This window comes from Rhinolophus sinicus, chromosome 13, assembly GCF_057876585.1.
Source record: "Rhinolophus sinicus isolate RSI-liver-muscle chromosome 13, RSI-T2T, whole genome shotgun sequence".
Lineage (NCBI taxonomy): Eukaryota > Metazoa > Chordata > Mammalia > Chiroptera > Rhinolophidae > Rhinolophus > Rhinolophus sinicus.
In genome coordinates, this window is record NC_142513.1 from 43,453,708 (window position 1) to 43,472,588 (window position 18,881).

At 50.6% G+C, this 18,881-nt stretch overlaps 1 protein-coding gene and 1 long non-coding RNA gene across 7 annotated transcripts in view; both read right to left on the reverse strand.

Moving 5' to 3' along the window:
- Positions 1–11,396, reverse strand: part of LOC148756056 (uncharacterized) — a 187,881-nt gene extending 176,485 nt beyond the window's left edge. For 4 of the 5 annotated variants that reach the window (XR_016018242.1, XR_016018240.1, XR_016018238.1 and 1 more), the window contains exon 1: positions 9,587–11,396. This is a non-coding gene — a long non-coding RNA (uncharacterized LOC148756056). Of the gene's footprint in view, positions 1–5,713; positions 7,098–9,586 lie in introns of those variants that run through there. The other variant, XR_016018241.1, reaches the window with a different exon arrangement.
- An 892-nt stretch (positions 11,397–12,288) lies between these two features.
- Positions 12,289–16,566, reverse strand: FOXA2 (forkhead box A2). 2 transcript variants are annotated; one of them, XM_019713454.3, is made up of 3 exons: positions 16,324–16,566; positions 15,279–15,348; positions 12,289–14,254 (listed from the first exon to the last, which is right to left on the reverse strand). In XM_019713454.3, the coding sequence occupies exons 2-3, from the start codon at positions 15,345–15,347 to the stop codon at positions 12,950–12,952; spliced, it is 1,374 nt and encodes a 457-aa protein (XP_019569013.1). In that variant the 5' UTR covers position 15,348; positions 16,324–16,566; the 3' UTR covers positions 12,289–12,949. The 2 variants fall into 2 exon arrangements, with proteins under 2 accessions (XP_019569013.1, XP_019569012.1); XM_019713453.2 differs by lacking the exon at positions 16,324–16,566 and having other exon boundaries at positions 15,279–15,495.
- Positions 16,567–18,881: the final 2,315 nt, after the last annotated feature.

Below are 18,881 nucleotides of genomic sequence, written 5' to 3' on the forward strand. Positions count from 1 at the left end.
GAACCAGGCCCGACTTTGTTAAAATTTACGTAAAAGGAGACATTTAATTTTTTTTAAGTTATATTCCAACGTGATTGATGCCTAGGGCGAATGCTTGATGCCTGAGCCTCAATACATTTCTAGTAGAATTAAAGAACAAATTTCCTATCTAGGGTGGGAAACAGAGGAGCAATTTAGAGGTTTTTCATTTTCTAAATGCTTCAGTTTAAGCAAACACTTGGAGGCTTGAGGCCACTGTAATTCCAAAGACAATTTTCCCTGGTTTTAATTTGATTTGCATTTTTTCAACTTTGATAACATTCAATTTCATGGCTGAATACACATGTAAACACTGTTAGGTCGTGTTTTTTGCGCCTTGCACCACACAGAATGTTGCTTGTCTCAGAGTGCCATGGGAGGTTACACCCTGCGTCCCAGTAATAACTGCGGGCTTCTCCTGAGTTATTTTTCAGAACTTAGCATGGCTTTGCCTAGGGTCCAGCGGTGTTGAACTATTACAAAATATCTACACTACTCCCCAGGTGTTGGGAGACCTGCACAAACACTGCACAAAAAAGGAGGTAAAGAAAACAAATTCCTAGTCTATATAGAATCTATGCTATTTACCCCAGAGACATTTTTTTTACATTTATTAAATGCTTCAAACAATCCAAAACTGATACCATAATATATTCGCTTCCCCCAGAAATGTTTTTCAGGTGAATTTCATAGCTAGAAAGACAAACATTGAGAAATAAAAAGAAATAGTCTCTGTGAGGAGAGGATTAATTAGCACCACTGAGCTATTTTATCAAACATAAAATTTAGAGAAAATAAGAAAATTAGGTAATTAGCTTTAGTCATATTAAAGCTGACATTAGCAAGATAGCACTGTCAGTAACAACTGAGCTAGGATGCTGTGAACTGCACGTGAACAGCTACACCAAAGGCTCCAAATCGCCTGGACAGCCATCTGTCATTCTTTCGATTCCTCAGGACATGCTATAGACTATATATACATAGTGCGAAGAAATATTTGAGTCTCATCAAATATGCAGATAGATGGCTCATAATACATATATCAAAACCCCAAACGGATATTACACTTCACAAAAATGTGCTAGAAAAGGTAAGGAGCAAAGAAATGACATACTTTATTGGTTTGTCCAGGGGTACCTAACATAATATAATAGCAATCTAATTTTAGGAACTATCCTTTACTTCTTAAAAAAATTATTTGCTTAACGTTCATTACTGTGGAACACTTGATACTGTGCAAGGTATTTCTATTTTAAATCCTAAGAATTTACAAATCACAACGTTTTATATTTTAGGATTTTTTTCCCACTGGATAGCTTGTGAATAAGATAGTGATTTTTAAAAATTAAAAGATATTAGTCTTTTGGTGTCTTGGAAAGAACAGATCCAGAAATTAGATTTGTGAGACTTTTAAAAGCTTTTTGCTTGAGGCTGGCTGATGTTAGAGAACTGTATTTTAAGTTGAGGTGGTCTACTTTGAAAAAAACTTTTTTTTATCATGTGAAAGGCATTTAAGTAAACAAGAAAAGAATTCCATTTGAAATAGTACCAACTTTGAAAAAAGGAAGTTCCTCAATTTTTTGAAAACACTCCTTGCAACCGGATTGTGTTGAACACCTTCAGGAAAACTGTTCTTTATCAACTCTTTTTAAAAGAATTATTGAATTTTAAATTATCATTGTTTAGGATTTGTACTAATCTTTTTTATTGTGGGTGACTGGCAATTATGTCTTTCTTTTTACTCAAATAGGTGACAGAGTGTGCACCACGTTCCACACTATCCCTTCAGAGCAAACCTATTCCTAGAAATAGCGCTAAATGAAGGGGTCCAAATAAAACAAGTGGGTCTATTCAGAGAATTGCAAATTGTGGACAATAGGAAACATCTTTCTCTTTTTCTATTCGTAACTGAAGAGTAAATGGAGATCTTGCCAAGAACCTTGAGAATTTGATCATCACAGTAAGTTTACCAATTTAATTAGCTTTTACCTCCAAAGAGATCTGTATCCAGGACCAGGCGGCCAGGTGCAGAAGCAAGCGCCCCTGAATTGCAGACCGCGAATCCGCCCCCACCCCCAACTTTGTTCAGCTGCGTCTGAGCTGCAACTGGCTTGTTAAAGACCAACAGGGAACTCGGCGACGGCCGGGGTGGGGGAAGGGAAGCAAGAGAAATCCGTGGCAAGTATTTTAGCCAGGTGGAAACTTTCAAAGGTGGCAGGGTAGGGGGCCCAATGGGACAACCCTTTCTCAGGAGCTTTCCCTACGGATTTTGGAAACTTGGAAGGCCATGTCCTTTGAGAGACTTGAGTCCTTACAAGGTGAACCACCCTCTAAAAGACTCAACTGCTGGGGGTGGGGGGTTAGCTTAGAGTATTATAAAAAATGTTGTTTCTTCTGATTACTAGGAGCATGAAGAAGGGAAGGAGTGTGTGTGTGTGTGTGTGTGTGTGTGTGTGTGTGTGTGTGTGTGTGTGTGTGAGAGAGAGAGAGAGAGAGAGACAGAGAGAGAGAGACAGAGAGAGAGACAGAGAGAGAGACAGAGAGAGACAGACAGAGACAGAGAGAGAGAGACAGAGAGACAGAGAGAGAAGACAGAAGAGAAGAGAGGAGAGACTGAGTCCGCTGAATGCAAGGAAGAAATCCCTCAGTTACTTTTAGTTGTTTACTGAGCAAAGGCAAAATCAAAACAGCACTTTCCACAATCAATGAAAGGATCGCCTAGGGTTCCAGAGTTGAGCTCCCTAAATGAGTCTGGCATTCTGATAACTGCAGGTTAGCACCTGAGATCAAATCCTTCCCACTGCTCAATGCTGCCAAGAGATAGAGAGGCATCTTGTTGGTGAGCTCTAGGAAGGGAGAGGTGAGAGGGGGATTTAATTGTCTGCCTGGGTGAATCGAAATGTCCTTTTAAAGCAAAGAAATCAAGAGAGATTGGCCTTTAATTGGCAAACTCTGCTGGTGGGAGGGGAGTGGTAATTAAAATAGAGAGTGGACAAAATATAGATTGATACCATCCCCCACGCCCGCTTTTGCCCCCATAAACAGTCCTAAGATTGCATTCTCCCCTTGTCTTGCAGTCTTTAGAAGGCTCAGCGCCTAATCTGGATTTCAGTAACTGTGTCATTCTCAATGCATTCTCCCCACCTTAGTCTAACACTTCAATTATCCAGTGAGTAGGGAGTTTCATTTAATCTAGAACTTCCAAGAGTTGGCCATCCCACATGCTGTAGACATCATTGGGTGTGGAGCTGGCCTTAGAATCCAGTTGTCCAGAGCCTCCCCTAAAATCCCAAAATGGAAGATGCTAAATCTGAAGAAAATCCCACACCACTGAAAACACACAGTCTTGGGAATGTAGGTTGTAATATGTTGAAAAGGAGCTCTCCACATCCAGCTTGAGTCCCTACTGTCAGGAGGACCAGAGCTTAGTCAGCACCACATCCCCAGCGCCTGGTGCAAGCAGGTGTCAGCCATCTTTGGCTTGCACACCCATGTGCAGCTCAGTGGAGAGCACTCAGCTTGGGTGGAGCTATTCTCCCAGAATGCAGGCCAACTGAGTGCTGGGGCACATCCTCCCTCTGTGATGGAAGCAGGACAGTCCACCTGGATCAGCCTCCTATTCAGGGGCAAACCTCTGAGGCAAGTGTTTATACAAATCTGCATTTATATAATGTGGGAGGGAGGCATGCTGTGCTGTGGGGGTTGGGGTCTTGCTGTTCTTGCAGCTGGGGTTGGGGCAACATTGCACTGGAGCCCAGCTGTGGGTGGTGTGTTCCAGCTGTGCTGTCACCTGTGCTGTCAGGCCACCAGGTGTGGGTGAGGGGGAATTCAGAGGCAAGAGTCTCTCAAGACATTCCTGAGCCTGCTTCAGAATCCCCAGTAAGGAATAAAGCTGACAGCCTGCCTCTCAAGAAGTAATTTGGCTGTGTGGATTGTTTTAAGCCCATAGGTCAGGCCTTTGTTTCTGCCCCTGACATTTTTCTCTTCTCTGGCATTTTCTCTTTCTAATCACAATGCAAGAGCTGTCTCCTTCCAGCACTGGCCAGCTGGCCCCCAGAGCCTCAATGGGGAAGAGTGGCCCAGGCCTGACTGAACCTCTGGCCTGCTTTAAGGAACCATGGTCACATGGGAATTCTAACTGTGTTGCTGCAAAAGAGAAAATAAGAATCCAGCCTGATTCCAGATGTAACCCACCCTACTCCCTTCGAGGACAGTAGGTGGGACCTCTGTCATCCTTTGAAGGAGAACCCAAGCCTCTGTCCTCTTGAGATAGTCCTGTGTCTTTCCAGCCTTCTCCTAACATGGCTTTACTCTTTACCAGCAGCAGCTCCCATAGAAACCTGGGCATTCTGATGAAGGAAGGCTTCCTAGTGCATTTGAATCTGTGCTCAGGATCATATGAAACCAGAGATGGTGGAAGAACATAAGAGCTGAAAGACTTGAATTCAATGCTGAGCTCTGAAAATGGAGCTGTTTCCCTAATTTCTCTCTGCCCCAGGCCCATCCCCCATAAATTCTGACATCTACCTGGGGGACATGAGGAAATTTAAATGAGGCCATTTTCATGAGATACCTTGCATGGTGCACAGGGAGCCCCATTCTATGGTGGTTGGATTGAACACAGTGTGGTAAAGAAAAGAGAGAGAGGGAAAGAGAGAAGAAACACTAAGATGATAAAATGAAGGACAAAAGTTTTGCCAAGAAATAGACTCACTTTTCTGGGTACAGGGTGAATTTTCTCAACCAGGAAGTTATTGAAGTTAGAACTTCTTTCTACGTGTAAATAACAAACTGTAGCTCAGAATTGCAGACTAAATGAAAAATACATAGTGAAATTGGTCCCTTTTATTTTAAGTTTCTTAGATTGGGTTTTAAAATGTACGGCAAGCAGAAAACTCGAGTATAGGGTTGTATATGTTATACCAGAATGTATACATGGTGATCTCCTGATTTCTTTGCTAAAGACACCTCTTGCCTTCCTACAGAGTTCCCTATGACCCAGGTTCTGCTCTGGCTAACACTTCACCCTCTTCCTTCACAGAAAATGTCATATAATCATTATCTACCCTCCCCATTTCTTCAGCCACACACTTCATGCCTTAGCTCCTACAAGCCCTCTCCTCTAAACACTTCCCAAGATGATGTTTTGTACTTTCGAGCAATGTGCTTTTAACAGTCATGTCTTCAAATTAGGAACTATATGCTTTTCTTTATATGAGCAAGAACTTCCCAACAAAATTAAGTCTGCTTTCCAAAAACAGAAGGAATAATGAATTGAGATCACATTTCTAATGAAATAGCGAGTTGAAACTGACACACGTGAAATCCTATTTTGATTTGCTGGGGTCATTATTAACCCTGGTCCAAAAACATTTCTGTTTATTCTTGAAACCTGTGTTTTATTCTTTTCAAATAAATTAAACAAAGCAAAAGCTGATTTGCCTATAAAAGTCTAGTCTCAATCATTTTAGTGAGCAGAAGTGAAACTGCTTAAACTAGTAGAACTAAAACATGGCAAATAATTCTCACTCCAAAGTTTTAATGTGCATAATATGCCAGTATGTTTCCCTCATGTGTGTATGTTCCATCTCAGTTAACTTGAGGTGTTTAAGTTTTTAAAAATATGGCATTGGTACCATGGTGTCTTCACATCGCAGGGACTATTGCTGCCTCCAGTTAGCTTCAGGAGAGAGTAAACCCCAGGCACTTGCCCAAATGAAAACGTGAGACCTCCAGTTTTGCATGAATGAATAAATACAATTTAATTTGTTATTTCTTTCAGTATTCCCAGCTATCCGCTGTGTTATCTAATAGGAAAACATCCCACCTGCTTTTGAGGGGAAGGAGAAAGGGAAGGGAAGGGAAGGGAAGGGAAGGGAAGGGAAGGGAAGGGAAGGGAAGGGAAGAGAGAGAGAGAGAGAGAGAGAGAGAGAGAGAGAGAGAGAGAGAGAGATGCAATGGGTAAGTCAATGCCTTTTAATGGAAACCTGGCAGGGAGGGGAAGCATGTGTGACAGTGACATTTGACCAGTCCATGTCTTGTTGGCAGTGAGCTCAGAGCTCTGAGGAATAGCCACTAATGTGAAAATTAAGCATTCTATTGTGAAGATGTATTTGTAAGACAACCCTGTCCTCTCTACCTGTGCATGAGAGGGACTTTGGTGGCAAAGTCCTATACAAAGAATCTGGAATAAGCCCCGAGGACTCAGGGGCAGAGGGAGGAGAATAGGAATCACCTCTAGTCTGGCAATAGGGACCGCGGGTGGAATGACAGCTTGTAAAATAAGCCTCCATCAGTCTCCCAGGAGACAGCCAGCTTCAACTTGGGTGTTCCCGCTTGTTAGCCTCAATCATAATTGGTCTCTCCTCCCATCCCACGTTGTTGGTTTTCTGTGTGTGGCTTTTGGTGTGAGTGTGTTAGGTCATCAATAAATACAATGGCAGGAGGAGGTGAGGGGGGACACACATGATTGTTTTAAAGAAAAAAGGAGAAAAAGGATGAGAGAGTGGGCAGGAAGGCTGTGAACAGAAGGGGGAAGATGCCCCAGGATTTAGGCTTCTGAGGCAACTCCTGAGGCGCTCAGGGGTAGGGCGCTGCCTGGGAGCTTTGTCAAAGGGAGAAGAAGACCTCCAAGAGCTGGGACCCCACTGGGCGCCACTGGGGACACGCATCTATTCCATGTAATTTTTGTTTGCATCTCTGGAGGTGCATGTAACATCCTGCCCATATCCAATCCATCAAAAAGGAATTTTTCAAAAAATCTCAATCATTGTGTCTTGCTCTAGAAAGGAGTCTGAAGAGTCTGAAGCCATAGGCTTAAAGAGTAGCCCAGGCTCTGCCATATACACAGGCAGGTACAAGTCAGCATCTCTGCATTCATTTTTAAAACAGTTTATCCCACTGTCTCACAATCTTTTTATCCATCCTGTATGTCTTCTTGTCTCCTCTTCTCAGATGAAAGCCAGTCCTGAGAGTAGAGGTTATAAGAAACCTGTGATCTGAAGTCCACTGCAAAACTGGGAGGGGAGATAGATGTCTTTGCTGTCAAGGAGTGTTGTAGATTCTGCACATTGTTTTCACTGAAAAGGGGGGATGGAAGTTTTTGAGATCCTCAGATATTTATTTACTTTAAAAAGAACATTTGACGGGGGAAGAAAGCAGCAGAAGTGTAATTATATCGAGTTGCAAACTTTTGAAAGATTTTTTCTTGTTTTATTTATTTATTTATTTTTATTTTTATTTTTTTATTTCACTCCACCAACCCTTGGCTGCCCTGGGTTGCCACAGTGCTACAGTCAGGACTGGTGTCCAGGGTGTCCCTGATCTAACAAAGGTATTTAGGGTCTGAAATCTTGCTCTTCTGCTACAGCAGGGGACAGCAGATTGGGACTGTTAGCCCTAAAGTGTGTGTGTGGTGGAGGAGTGTCTCTTCTGTGTAGCAGGACTTGTTGCCCTACAAATCTGCGGGCAATAGCTAGCACAAACTGTTCTGCAACGCCAGATACAATGTTCCCTTTCCTGTCACCTCTTGGGGATTGAAGATTCACGGCCAGAAAACGCCCTCCTGCTTTTCCCAGACAGTTCTGGCTTACACATTCCAGAAGATAGTGTCTTAGCGACCCCTCTCCCTGTCTCAAGCCGGGAGAACCTTCAACCCCGGTTATTAGACTGATGCTGCCCCTGATCAAACCAGTTACCCCGAGGTAACTCCAGGTACCTTCGTGAGCAAACACCTCCCGCTCTGCTCTATTAAGCCTTATCTCTCATTTCTCCCCACCCCACACCCACATTAAAAGGCCCCCAAAGCACTGAGGTCCAGTTTCTCTTTATAAAGCCAGGAGAAGGCGGGAGATAAAGATCAGGCATTTAAATTGGCCATTTGAGAGATTCATCTTTTCAGCGAGGGGCTTTCTTTCAAATTTCACACTTAATCAAGGGCCGTGGCTACTTCGCACTGGGTTCTCAGAGGCCCGGCACCTTTTCATTCGGCCGTGCAGTGCGCTGGGCTAGTTGACCTGGCGCCGTCAAAGGCCCAAGGGAAGGCCGTGGGGCGACACACGTCTAATGACAAGTAATTGACGGATTCTAGACCCTGCATTACCAGCGGAACGGGGAGGCATTAATTATTTAAAAACGATTAGCGTGGCCATGTGTCCTGCAGGCGTTCCATCTTGTTCAGGGGAGATAACCAGCCACGCGAGCCGGGCCCGCGCTTAGAGAGCGGCGGGCGCGTTCCCCAGCCGGCCTCCAGGACAGTGGACAAAGACGTATGGCCCGGGGGACCAGAGAAGGAGGGGAGGGGGCCCAGGTTCCCTCCACACAGAGGTGCCCACATAACTGATCCTGCCAATCACCGGGACCGATTTCTGCCTGTTTGGGTTTGAGATTTTGGGACTCTGGCGCAGACTGGAAGAGCTTTCCTGTGGGGTGGCGGGCAATTTCAACGGACCGAGTACCTAGAGTGTCACCGCCTGGTGAAGTACCCAGAGTAATCGAGACGGGCTGGGCCACAGGCCGGGTACCCAGAAGTTTAAAGCAAAACCCCCCGGGGAGATGCAGATTTGAGGGGGCGGAGGTACCTGGTAGACCCCAGAAGAAAGACATTTTTTCTGTACCCTGCCCTCGAAAACCGAGGGTCCTGCCGTTTGAATTGGCAGCAACAGAACCATTAATACTCGGAGCCCGCGCCTTCCGAGAAAGATGCGTTCGCTTCTGTTCGATCCTCCAAACTCGCATCCTCAGGCATTGCAGTGCGCCCCTACCTGACAACACGCGGTGAGAGTGGGGTGATAAGTGGCGCCGCCTCAGTTTTCTGCCTTTTCCCTGCTGGACCCGGCCCGTAACCCCCGAGGCTCCCAAACGCGCCTGCAGCCATGCATGACTGTGCGTAAAGACCACCAGCCGCTTCTTGTCCCAGAACGAAAAGTCCACTCTCTTCTCGGAGAGGCGCTGCCCCTCCCCTGCTTCCGCGTGGCGCGGACCCCAGCGGCCGCCTGGGCCCGAGGGCTTCCAGGGAAATGCCGAGGCGGGACTCGAACCCGTGCACGTCGAGGGAGGGCGTTGTCACTCTCGGGCCTCAGCCTCGGCAATCACCGGCTACCCGTAAGCCATTTCCCGCTGAACCCCACCCCTGACTCTGAGACCAAGGTCGTTCCTCCAACCCCCACCTCCCCACTGTCCTTGGGAAACGCGCGGCCCCGGGATCCAATCTCCAACCCTTAGTGGCTGCAGGGGCCGGCCGTGGCTTCCCTTAGCTCCGGGGCCCCAACAAACTGTGTTTAGAGCCAAGATTTATTCCCAGTTTGTAACTCTTCGACCTCTCATCCTCCCAAACTATGCATTCTTAGAAATACTCCGGGGAGGGAGTGGGGGGGGTAGACCACCTTCCAAACCCCCGGGTCTTCACTGATTTGGCGTCTCACTCCCTCCTCCGCCACTCCCCCACCCCCAGACGTCGAGGGCCTCAGAAAGGAGGACTACCTGGGAGAAAGGAGGCGCGCTGACCCGAGTGGGGGCGGACAGGGCCGAGGGGCTCCCCGCGCGGCCCCAGAGTGGGCGCGCTCCCTACCTGCTGTGTTCAGGCCCCGCGAGCGGACCGCCGAGCGTCCAGCGCACAGAGGGAGGCGGCCGACTGCTCCGAGCCCAGGCATCCCTGCATTTATTTGAGCTCAAACCCAGCGACTGTTGACTTTAGCACACAAAGCAAAGATTTCACTGCCCGCTAGTTTAAAAATGAATATTTTACCAAGATATCGATCAGCGTTATAAAATTCGGTTAAGTACAATGGGATCCTGGAAAAAAAAAAGAATAATAAAGGAGGGGGGGAGGCAATATAATATCTGTGCAAATTTGCCGAAGTGTGACGTGGCCTGGGAAGTTTACCCTCCTGGAATTCGGATCTAGAATGTTTTTTTCGGTTGTTTACTGACTTTGTTTATTCACAGATCATGGTTGCTTAAACTGGCGCGCGGATGGCGCGGGGAGAAGGAAGAAAAAAGAGAGGAAGAAAAAAAAAAAAAAAAGAAACGCTGCACCCTACAATACTTAGGGTTGGGGAAAGCGGGCGGAGGGCGATCTGTGAGTTGGTAAACTTGGAACCCGGGCTGTGGGAGGGGGAGAGAGTAGGGGTATGTGAAAGACACAAGAAGCGCAGAAACCTCCGAAAGCGCCCACTCCCCGACATTCGGAAAGAGCTATATCTTATCCGCTGGGATCAGCGAAGGGGGGCGCGCTAAGTAGTTTAAAACGACCCTCGCACAATGGGCGTGTGATACGAAACATATCAGGTTAGGGCAGCGCTTTCAGCCTCTATTGTCCCCCACTCGGCCCCCGGCCCTGCCTCTCGGCTCCTTCGCCACAGGAGCCTTTTATGTGATAATGAAACACATTTCAGGCCGGGCTCACGACGTGTGTGTCCTTGCCAGGCGGAGACAGTCCTGATAGCTGGATGCTGCCTCCGGATACTCTCCACCCTCCCCACCCCCTCCGCCCCAATTTCTCTTCCTTGTGTTATTCGGGACAATGTGGCGTGTTCAAAAAGGATTTAGAGGAGGAGGGGATGGCGTAGGCGAAGGCACACCCCCCTTCAACGCATGGGGAGGCCGGGGTTTGAGGGGGTAGAAACCGCGTAAGGTGGCAGAAGACGCACCGAGAGGAGGTCTCCAGGGTTGGGGCGAAGCTGGGACACTCCAGGTCTGGATGGTCTGGAAGCCCAAAGATTAGTCCCAGAGACAGAGCCTGGGCTTTAGAAACCAGAGGCAAAAAGTCCTGGCCTCCGAGGCCTGCGGAGAGTTCTTACCCTCTGCAAGCTAGGTGTGCACGGGATGGCCCAAAATCTGGGGGGCCCGCGACGACACTGGCTGCTGACCTCCCCCAGCCATCTTGCAGACCCGCAAATGCCCCCGGCAAAGCCAAAGCCGGGGCCCGTTTACGCACCCTGGCCGGCCTTCGCTTCCAGCGTTTCCAGGGTTGTTGGCCGCCGATTTAGTGCGGCTAGGCTGTCTGTGAGGAAAGACAGCACAGTTGTCAGAATTTATTCTGGGTTTTATACTTTTGGGTTTTCCCTTAAGGCTCACAATATACCCCTCATCCCCATCGGCCCAGCAATACCGGCTTGCCAACTGGGGTTAATAGGACGCTCCCTGCTTTAGGACGTCAGCGTTGGTGGGGGAACGTAAGGGAGGAAGCAAATTACAGACCCTAGGATCTTTCCACTGGCTACGGTCACTTGGCAAGCCGCGCAAGACAACTCTTTACCTCGCCTCACCCAAAATATGCCTTAAAGAGAAGATTTGGAACATCACCCTTAGCGATGTCCTTATAACCAATTCCATGAAAAAGTCTTTTCTTTCTCCAGACCGGGTGTCCCAAGGGGTGGTCCCAGACACCTCAGTACTCTTGGCCTGCAGCTAGGTCTACCAAGGTTGTACAGAGCACCTAAGTGAAGGAGGAGGCTGGGATAGGGTCACCAAATATAGACAGAGGCCTGAGGCTGTAAGATCCAGGCAGAATTTCAATTCCACAGGAGGTTAAAGGGATGCCACAGAGAGGAAGTGATGAAAAGGCCAAGTGCTGCCCCAGGAATTTGCAAATTCAATCTGGGCTCACTGACTTGCAGGGGGGCTAAGATGGGAAATACAGCAAGACATAAAATCCAGGGCTCTCTACAGAGGTTGCCCTAGGGCCCAAGAGATGTCAATGACATTGTACCTTCATGTAGCCCAGGTGGAAAATTAAGATACGTGGTTTGCTCCTGGCTTGAAAGATAAATCTGCATCAAACCCATGGAATGGTCAACCTGGGATCTCTGTTTCATTGTGTATAAAGATAAACTCAAAATCCAAAAAGTAACTATAAACAATATTGAGTTCTATTTAATGATGGGCTTGCTGAAGTGTTTAGGGGGAAGTGTACTGATGTCAGAAATTTACTTTGAAATGCACTTAAAATATAAGATGAACTGACCAATGGAGGTATAGATAGATGCACAGATATGCAATATAACAAGTACAGTGAAATGGTAATTGTAGGATCTGGGCAATGGATACATGTGTGTTTTCTGTAAAACCAGTTCAACTTCAATATGCCTGAAAATGTCAATAAAATGTTGGTTAAAAAAAGAAAAAAAGTACCCCCTCAAATAAAATAAAACCCTGCAACCAGCCAGGATCTCCCTCCCTTCCTCCATTTTTAAATAATTTTCAGACATGTTTATTTTTTTAAGTCAGGCAAAGGAAAAAAAAAAAAAAACATCTTGAAGATTCAAGGAATAAAACCGCCAATAACACTTTAATATAGATTTGTGGAACTCTGGTCCTTGCATCCAGAACACACATTTATAAGCCATAAATAAAGCACACAGAAACCATAAATTAATCAGACCCGAGACCTGGATTTCACCGTGTTAAGAATGAGAATGCATTTTTTTTCTTGGTCATTCACAACAGACCCTTACATAATTTTTTTTCTTTTTATACAATAATACAACTCTCTGATTCTCTGTTAAAACTACATGGTTTTATACTGAGTCACAAAAGTTTGTTGGATTTGTTTGTTTCTTTGTTTTGTTTTATAAAGTAAGACTTTCCTGCAACACAGCAATGGAGAACAACAAAATCAGAATTCCCAGATGCTACATTCCCAGATGTAGAAGCAGGCGTCTACAGTAGTGGAAACCGGGGGCTTTTTTTCTCTTTTTTCTATTTTACTGTTTATCTCCCCCCCGCCTTCCCTCCTTATATAGAATGATACATATCAGTGTGGCCCATCTGTTTGGGAGGGAAGAGCTACAGAGAGTAAGGGGAGACTGCTGTCCTCCGGTGAGGATGTAATGGATTTCTTCTTCCTTGCATCTCTCCAACACCCCTACCTCAAAGTCTCCCCCCACTTCCTCTCTTGTCCTTGTCCAGGGCTAGCCAGGCTGCAGCTGTCTTAAGAGGAGTTCATAATGGGCCGGGAGTACACCCCCTGGTAGTAGGAGGTGTCCGCGGCCAGGGGTGAGGCGTCCAGGCCCGCTTTGTTCGTGACTGGGCCCATGGCCAGACTTCCAGGCATAGGGGAACCATAGCCGGGATAGTGCATCACCTGTTCGTAGGCCTTGAGGTCCATTTTGTGGGGCTGGTGATGGGGGTGGCTATGGTGGTGCTGCTGCTCCGAGGACATGAGGTTGTTGATGGAGAAGGGGTGGTTGAAGGCGTAGTGGTGCTCCGGCTTAAGGTGGGCCTCGGGCGGCAGGCCCGGGTGATGGGGAGGGCCCAGCAGGTGGGCTGCGGCCTGCTGCTGCTGCCCAGGCGAGGGCGCCGGCTCCGGGGGACTCAGCGCTGAGGCTGGCGTCCCCTTCAGCTCCCCCAGCCCTCCTCGCTTGTGCTCCTGGCACGGAGAGGCGCTTGAATGGGGTGACTCGGTGCCCGTCGGAGTCTCAGAGGCCGGCCCGGAGCCCTCCCCGAGCTGACCCTGCGAGCCCTGAGCCCCGGCGGCCACTTTCTTTCCACCGCCTGTAGCGCCCGCAGCTTCCTTCAGAGCCAGCTGCTTCTCACACTTGAAGCGCTTCTGGCGGCGCAAGTAGCAGCCGTTCTCGAACATGTTGCCCGAGTCGGGGTGCAGGGTCCAGAAGGAGCCCTTGCCGGGCTTGTCGGGAGAGCGGGGCACCTTGAGGAAGCAGTCGTTGAAGGATAGCGAATGGCGGATAGAGTTCTGCCAGCGCTGCTGGTTCTGCCGGTAGAAGGGGAAGAGGTCCATGATCCACTGGTAGATCTCGCTCAGAGTCAGCATCTTGTTGGGGCTCTGCTGGATGGCCATGGTGATGAGCGAGATGTATGAGTAGGGTGGCTTGGCGTGCGTGTAGCTGCGCCGGTACGTCTTAGGGTCACGGGCGCGGCTCAGGCCCGCCTGCCCGTACATGGGGCTCATGGAGTTCATGTTGGCATAGGGGGCCAAGCCGCCCATGGCCCCCGGCGCCTGCCCCCCGAGCGGGCTCAGGCTCGGACTCAGGTGCGGCCCCATGCCCGCCACACCAGCCGCCCCGGCCGAGCTGCCCATACTCGCCATGGCGCCTGCCCCGGGGGACATGCCAGCCAGGGACGGGCTCATGCCCGCGCCAACGTACGACGACATGTTCATGGAGCCGGCGCTCATGTTACCCGAGCCGCTGCCCATGGCAGCCGCCGACATGCTCATGTAAGTGTTCATGCCGTTCATCCCCAGGCCGGCGTTCATGTTGCTCACGGAGGAGTAGCCCTGCGGACAGAGCCCGGGGACGGAGGCGCACATCGTTAACACCACGGCTTAAGGGCGTCCTGACCTCCCACCCACCGGGTCATCCCAGGCCCCCGCCTCCGGGCAGACCTTTGGGGAGTCCTTCCCTCACCTGGCCCCCAGCCCCAGACACCGACCCCTTTTCACCTAGAGTGTGCCATGATCGCCCTTTGGGGAGGTGGCGAGCAGGCTGCTGCTCTGTGCGTATGGCTGGTACCTAGCCCTTCTGCGCCTGGCTCATATTCTAAAACAGGAGTCCCTGGAGCACCCACAAGCCAGGCACCCCAAATGCATCTGCCCTCCCCAGAGTCTCCCCAAACTCTCCCGCCAGCATACCAGGTTGGCCCCGCGGCCCCAGACACCACCTCGACCTTAGCGAGCAACCTGTGGGACCCCACGCAAGGCCGCTCCGGGCGGCCTCAAGAGAAGACTGTCCCAGGGTCCTCTCTATTCAGTTTTTCTTCCGGGACCCCATCTTTGGCTCCGGGGGAACCGAAACCCAGTGCATGCTCTGAGTCTGAGGCCAGCCAGAGACACTGAATGGAGAGATAGGGAGGGGACCGCAAACTGAACTACGTACACGCGGCTGGGTTTTGCAGTCACAAACTTTCTCTTTGTCCGCTAGTCTTTGACTCTCTGCCTCTACCTCAGTCCCCAACTCCTGTCCACCTTCTTCTCTACAACTACCCACCCCCTCGCCGCCGACCTCCCACCCCTCCCCAGCCGCGCGCTGCCAAACATAACTCTGTTAGGATAGTGCGTGGCTCGGCCACGAAGAGGATTTGGAGGCGCCGCAAGTCAATATTTGATCACAAAGTTAATATTATCTCAAGGCTAACAGTGTGTCGTATAAAAAAGAGACCCATTTGAGTCAAAGGAGGGTGGAAAACGCGGCTGCCGAGAGCGGCTGGAGGTTGAGGGACGATGCGGGCAGGGATAGAACACGAGGTTGGGGAAAGAGCGAATACCGCCACCCCACGTCCCCCCGGAAAAGGCTAGTGCCTACCTCCGGTTCGGCATAGTAGCTGCTCCAGTCAGACGGCTCGTGCCCTTCCATCTTCACCGCTCCCAGCATACTGGAAGCCGAGTGCATGGCAGTTTAAAATTTAACAGCCACAACAAACGACCAGCAATCACCCCCACCCCCACCCTCTTAAAAAAAAAAAGTCAGCTAAGGCACCGTCCCCTCCCTCCCTCTCTCGCGCTCCCTCTCTCTCGGCTCCACTCCCTCTCTCTCCCCGGGCTGGCCCGAGGCGGTAGTTGGAAGTGGGCGGGAGGGGTGAGTCGCGGGAGGAGGGGGCCGAAAATTGGAGGTGGCCCAGACCGGAGCCCAGGTGCCCGCAGCGCCGGTCTCCCGATGCCACCGCGCTCGCGGGCTACCCGCTGGAGGCCGAGGATGGCAGTGCCGAGCTGCCCGGAGGCGGCGGGAAGCTCGCGGCGCGGGGGCAAGTGGGGGGTGGGGAGGTGGAGAGAAAGTGGAGAAGGAGGAGGAGGACTAGTAGGAGGAGGAAGAGGTGTGGACCGCGAGCGGACAAGTGCCGCAGTGACGTGAGCGGCTGGTGATATAGCGCGGCGCGCGGGCGCGGGCCTCCAATCCCCAGACCCCGGGCAGCCCATTTGAATAATCAGCTCACACCTAGGTGAGAGAGAGCAGCGGCCGGAGCCGCGCACCTGCCCTTCGGCTCCCACCGCTCCCGCGTGCGGTGCCGGGACTCGCGAACCTACAGAGTGGGCGCGCGGGATCCCGGGTACAGCCCTCTTTCCTTCAGCGTCCACTGGGAGCGCCCATGGGAGGAGGGCCCTGAGAGGAAGACACCCCGGGAGCTGCTTAGGGCTCTGACCCCCGCCCTGTCCCATAGCACTGGGCGCCTGGTGCACCCGTCCAGGGGCTCGTCGGGCCTTGGCGCCCCGTTCCCTCTGCAGAACTTCATAAAAGCCGCATTTATTTATTCCAGTTTCGTCACTCTCAGTGCTCATTCCTTGTCAAAACAACAAGACGGTGACAGAGCCAATTTGCAAAGCGCTGTCGTATTTAGAAAAACTGTACACACCTTTAACTCTCCCGCCGCTGCTCCTGGGAGGCCCCTGGCTGTTACAGTTAAGCCCCGCAGCGGCTCCGGAAGGCGCGGGGCGCGCCTGGTCCGGCCGCCCAGGCTTTTTGCCTTCTGGGAGCCTTCTGGGAGCCCGGCCTCCGGTGACGGACAGGGGCGCTGTCCCGCACCCCGCGCAGGGCGTATGCGGCCCCGCCAGCTGCAGCCGACGGTTGGGAGACTGCAATTTGTCTCTGACATTCAGGACGGCGTGTTTCAAGGTTAATTTTCAGTCAAAACCAAGCTCCAAGGTGCTCACAGCATTTCGTAACTAAAACAAACAGGGCAGGAGGTGGGGGGTGAGGCGGGAGGAGAGAGAATGAAGGAATCAATACAGGGCACATGGAATCACTTCAGGAGGGTCTCTGTCCTCTGTGCTTTCCTGAGGGGCTGTTTTATAAGAATTAGAAACCCCAGCAACCATATACTTCCTTTACATTTTCGCTCCAGCTTCTGGGTTCAAATTATCATCTGTCTTGAGCCAGCTCCAAGACCCCAGGGAACCTAGATTTGGGAGGGGGTGGTATTACAGGTGTTTGGATGTGGACACCCTCTCTGGGATTTAAAAACCCAGCTCCGCAGTGGGGATCCAGCCCTGCGCCTTCCACCTCAGAGATAGAGAAAAACTAGGAAATCGTGGACACCTGGCCCAGTTCTCCAGAGTTGTGTGCAACGGTGGCAGAAGACAGGTGAGATGGCAGGCCGGGAGCTGAGCAATAGGAACACAAGAATTGGGTGAGGTTCAGGCTAGAAGGCAAGCAAGAAGGAGCAGTAGATGTAAGGGACTCCCACCCCTTCCCTCTGCCCCAGGTCTCTCAGGCCCTGCATCGCTTTGAATCAAAGATGCAGCCGCTGGCCGCGCCCGTTGCGCTGAAACGCGGCGGATGGTTTGACCATACTGAAGGTATTAATGAACCCGCTGAGCAAGTGCTAGGGCAGGATTCGCCAAGGTCTGCCTTGCCCCGAAGACCTGCGTAGCGCCGAGAGCTCCTAGGAGGGGCAGGCCGAACCCGTGCATCCGGGAAGTGTGTCGTGGGGTGTATGTATACGTGTAGGTGTGCACAGAGAAGTCAAAGGGACCAGCATCTATCACAGGGTCCGAAGGGCTTGGGAAAGAAGGGCGAGCACTGGCGCTCAAAAGCTGAGTTGCCTGTTTTTCAAACCTTTCTGCGCAGGCCTAGAGCAGAAAGGCGAGCGCGCGCGCACACCTACACACACTCACAACACATCATCAATCCTCTTCCTCCTCCCCACAGGGTGCTTTTCACATGTAGTAGAGAAAAAAACGCCAAACAAATAAACAAACTCCGCGAAACAACGACAAAACAGCTTTCTGGTGCTTGGAATTGAAAACTCAAAAGAATGTGGTGTGTGCATGTGTGTGTGTGTGTCCATTCCCCTTTCTCTTTTAGCTCCTGGTCAAAATACGATTCTAGAAATCATTCCTTGAACAAAAAGAAGAGCGGGGCCGGGAGAGGAGGTCCGCGGGAGGAAGAGACGCTACCTTCCTAAAGAGCGGACCTCGCGCAAGTTCCCATACCTTTAGGTGGCTGTCATCCGCTGGAAGCCAGGAGCGCTCCGCAGCAGCTTCCGCAGTGACAGGGCGCCCCCTGTCGGCAGCGTGGCCGTTGAGACCCACCCGAGCCCTCATTTCCCCTCGCGCTCCTCACCCGGCAACCCCGGCACCTCCTCCCGGCCTCTCCGAATCTCCCCGAAATTGCCTCCAGGGGGCTTGGCATTTTTTTGGGAGTCCCGGAAGTTCTGGACAAACGCAAATCGGCCTTCTTCCCCCCCCCCCCCCCCCCGGAGGTGCGGAGGGCTCGGTTACGGTTGGGCTTCGTGTGACACAGCCTGAAGTCCCGGACGTTTCCTGCGCGCCGACCCCGGGAGTGAAGGCGAGCAGCGGGCACCGGGGCACCAGGGGCTGTGAAGGAAACAGGGACGTTCACCTAGTTTCGTGTTCACTTTCCTTCCCCAGTGCGGAGGTTTTTGGAGGCGCTACCTCCCTACACACTCCTGGTCCTTCTGGGCATCTTCGGTTTCTAAACGTTTATTCAGAGCGCCTGGCACGACAGCCTCAGGCTGGAATGCTGTAAATTGCTCCTGGAGCTTCTCTCCAGGAAAAAGTTCGCGGGTAACTCGGGCTGAAAACTGATATTTTTCCGGATCCCTCTTTAGTTTAAACCCACCTAGGACTGAGGACCACAAAGCTTTCCTTGGCCTATGTCCCCCTTCTCTTTCTTTTCGTTGGGTGCTGCTCCGATTCCTTCTAAAGCCACCTTATAACCGACGACTATGCTTGGGGTTAGCGCGCTGTTTTGATTCTGGATGCTGCCCCAGTGGATTTGACCTGGACTCAAATCTAGGCCTCCTCTATTCTTCGTGGGAAGAGGACGCTACGATCCAGCATCCCCTAGCAAAACTCCTACCTCCCAGAGCCCTCGGTCATATGAAACTAGTGCCGGGAAGGGGACATCAATAAACAGAACTCAACTTCCCTAAGCAATAACCCATCAAAT

Excerpts from the sequence above, each read along its gene's own strand:
- FOXA2 (XM_019713453.2), bottom strand. The coding sequence starts at position 15,365 with ATGCACTCGGCTTCCAGTATGCTGGGAGCGGTGAAGATGGAAGGGCAC. Across the intron at positions 14,255-15,278 it reads GCTACTATGCCGAACCGGAG|GGCTACTCCTCCGTGAGCAA; the intron begins GTAGGCACTAGC and ends CTCTGTCCGCAG.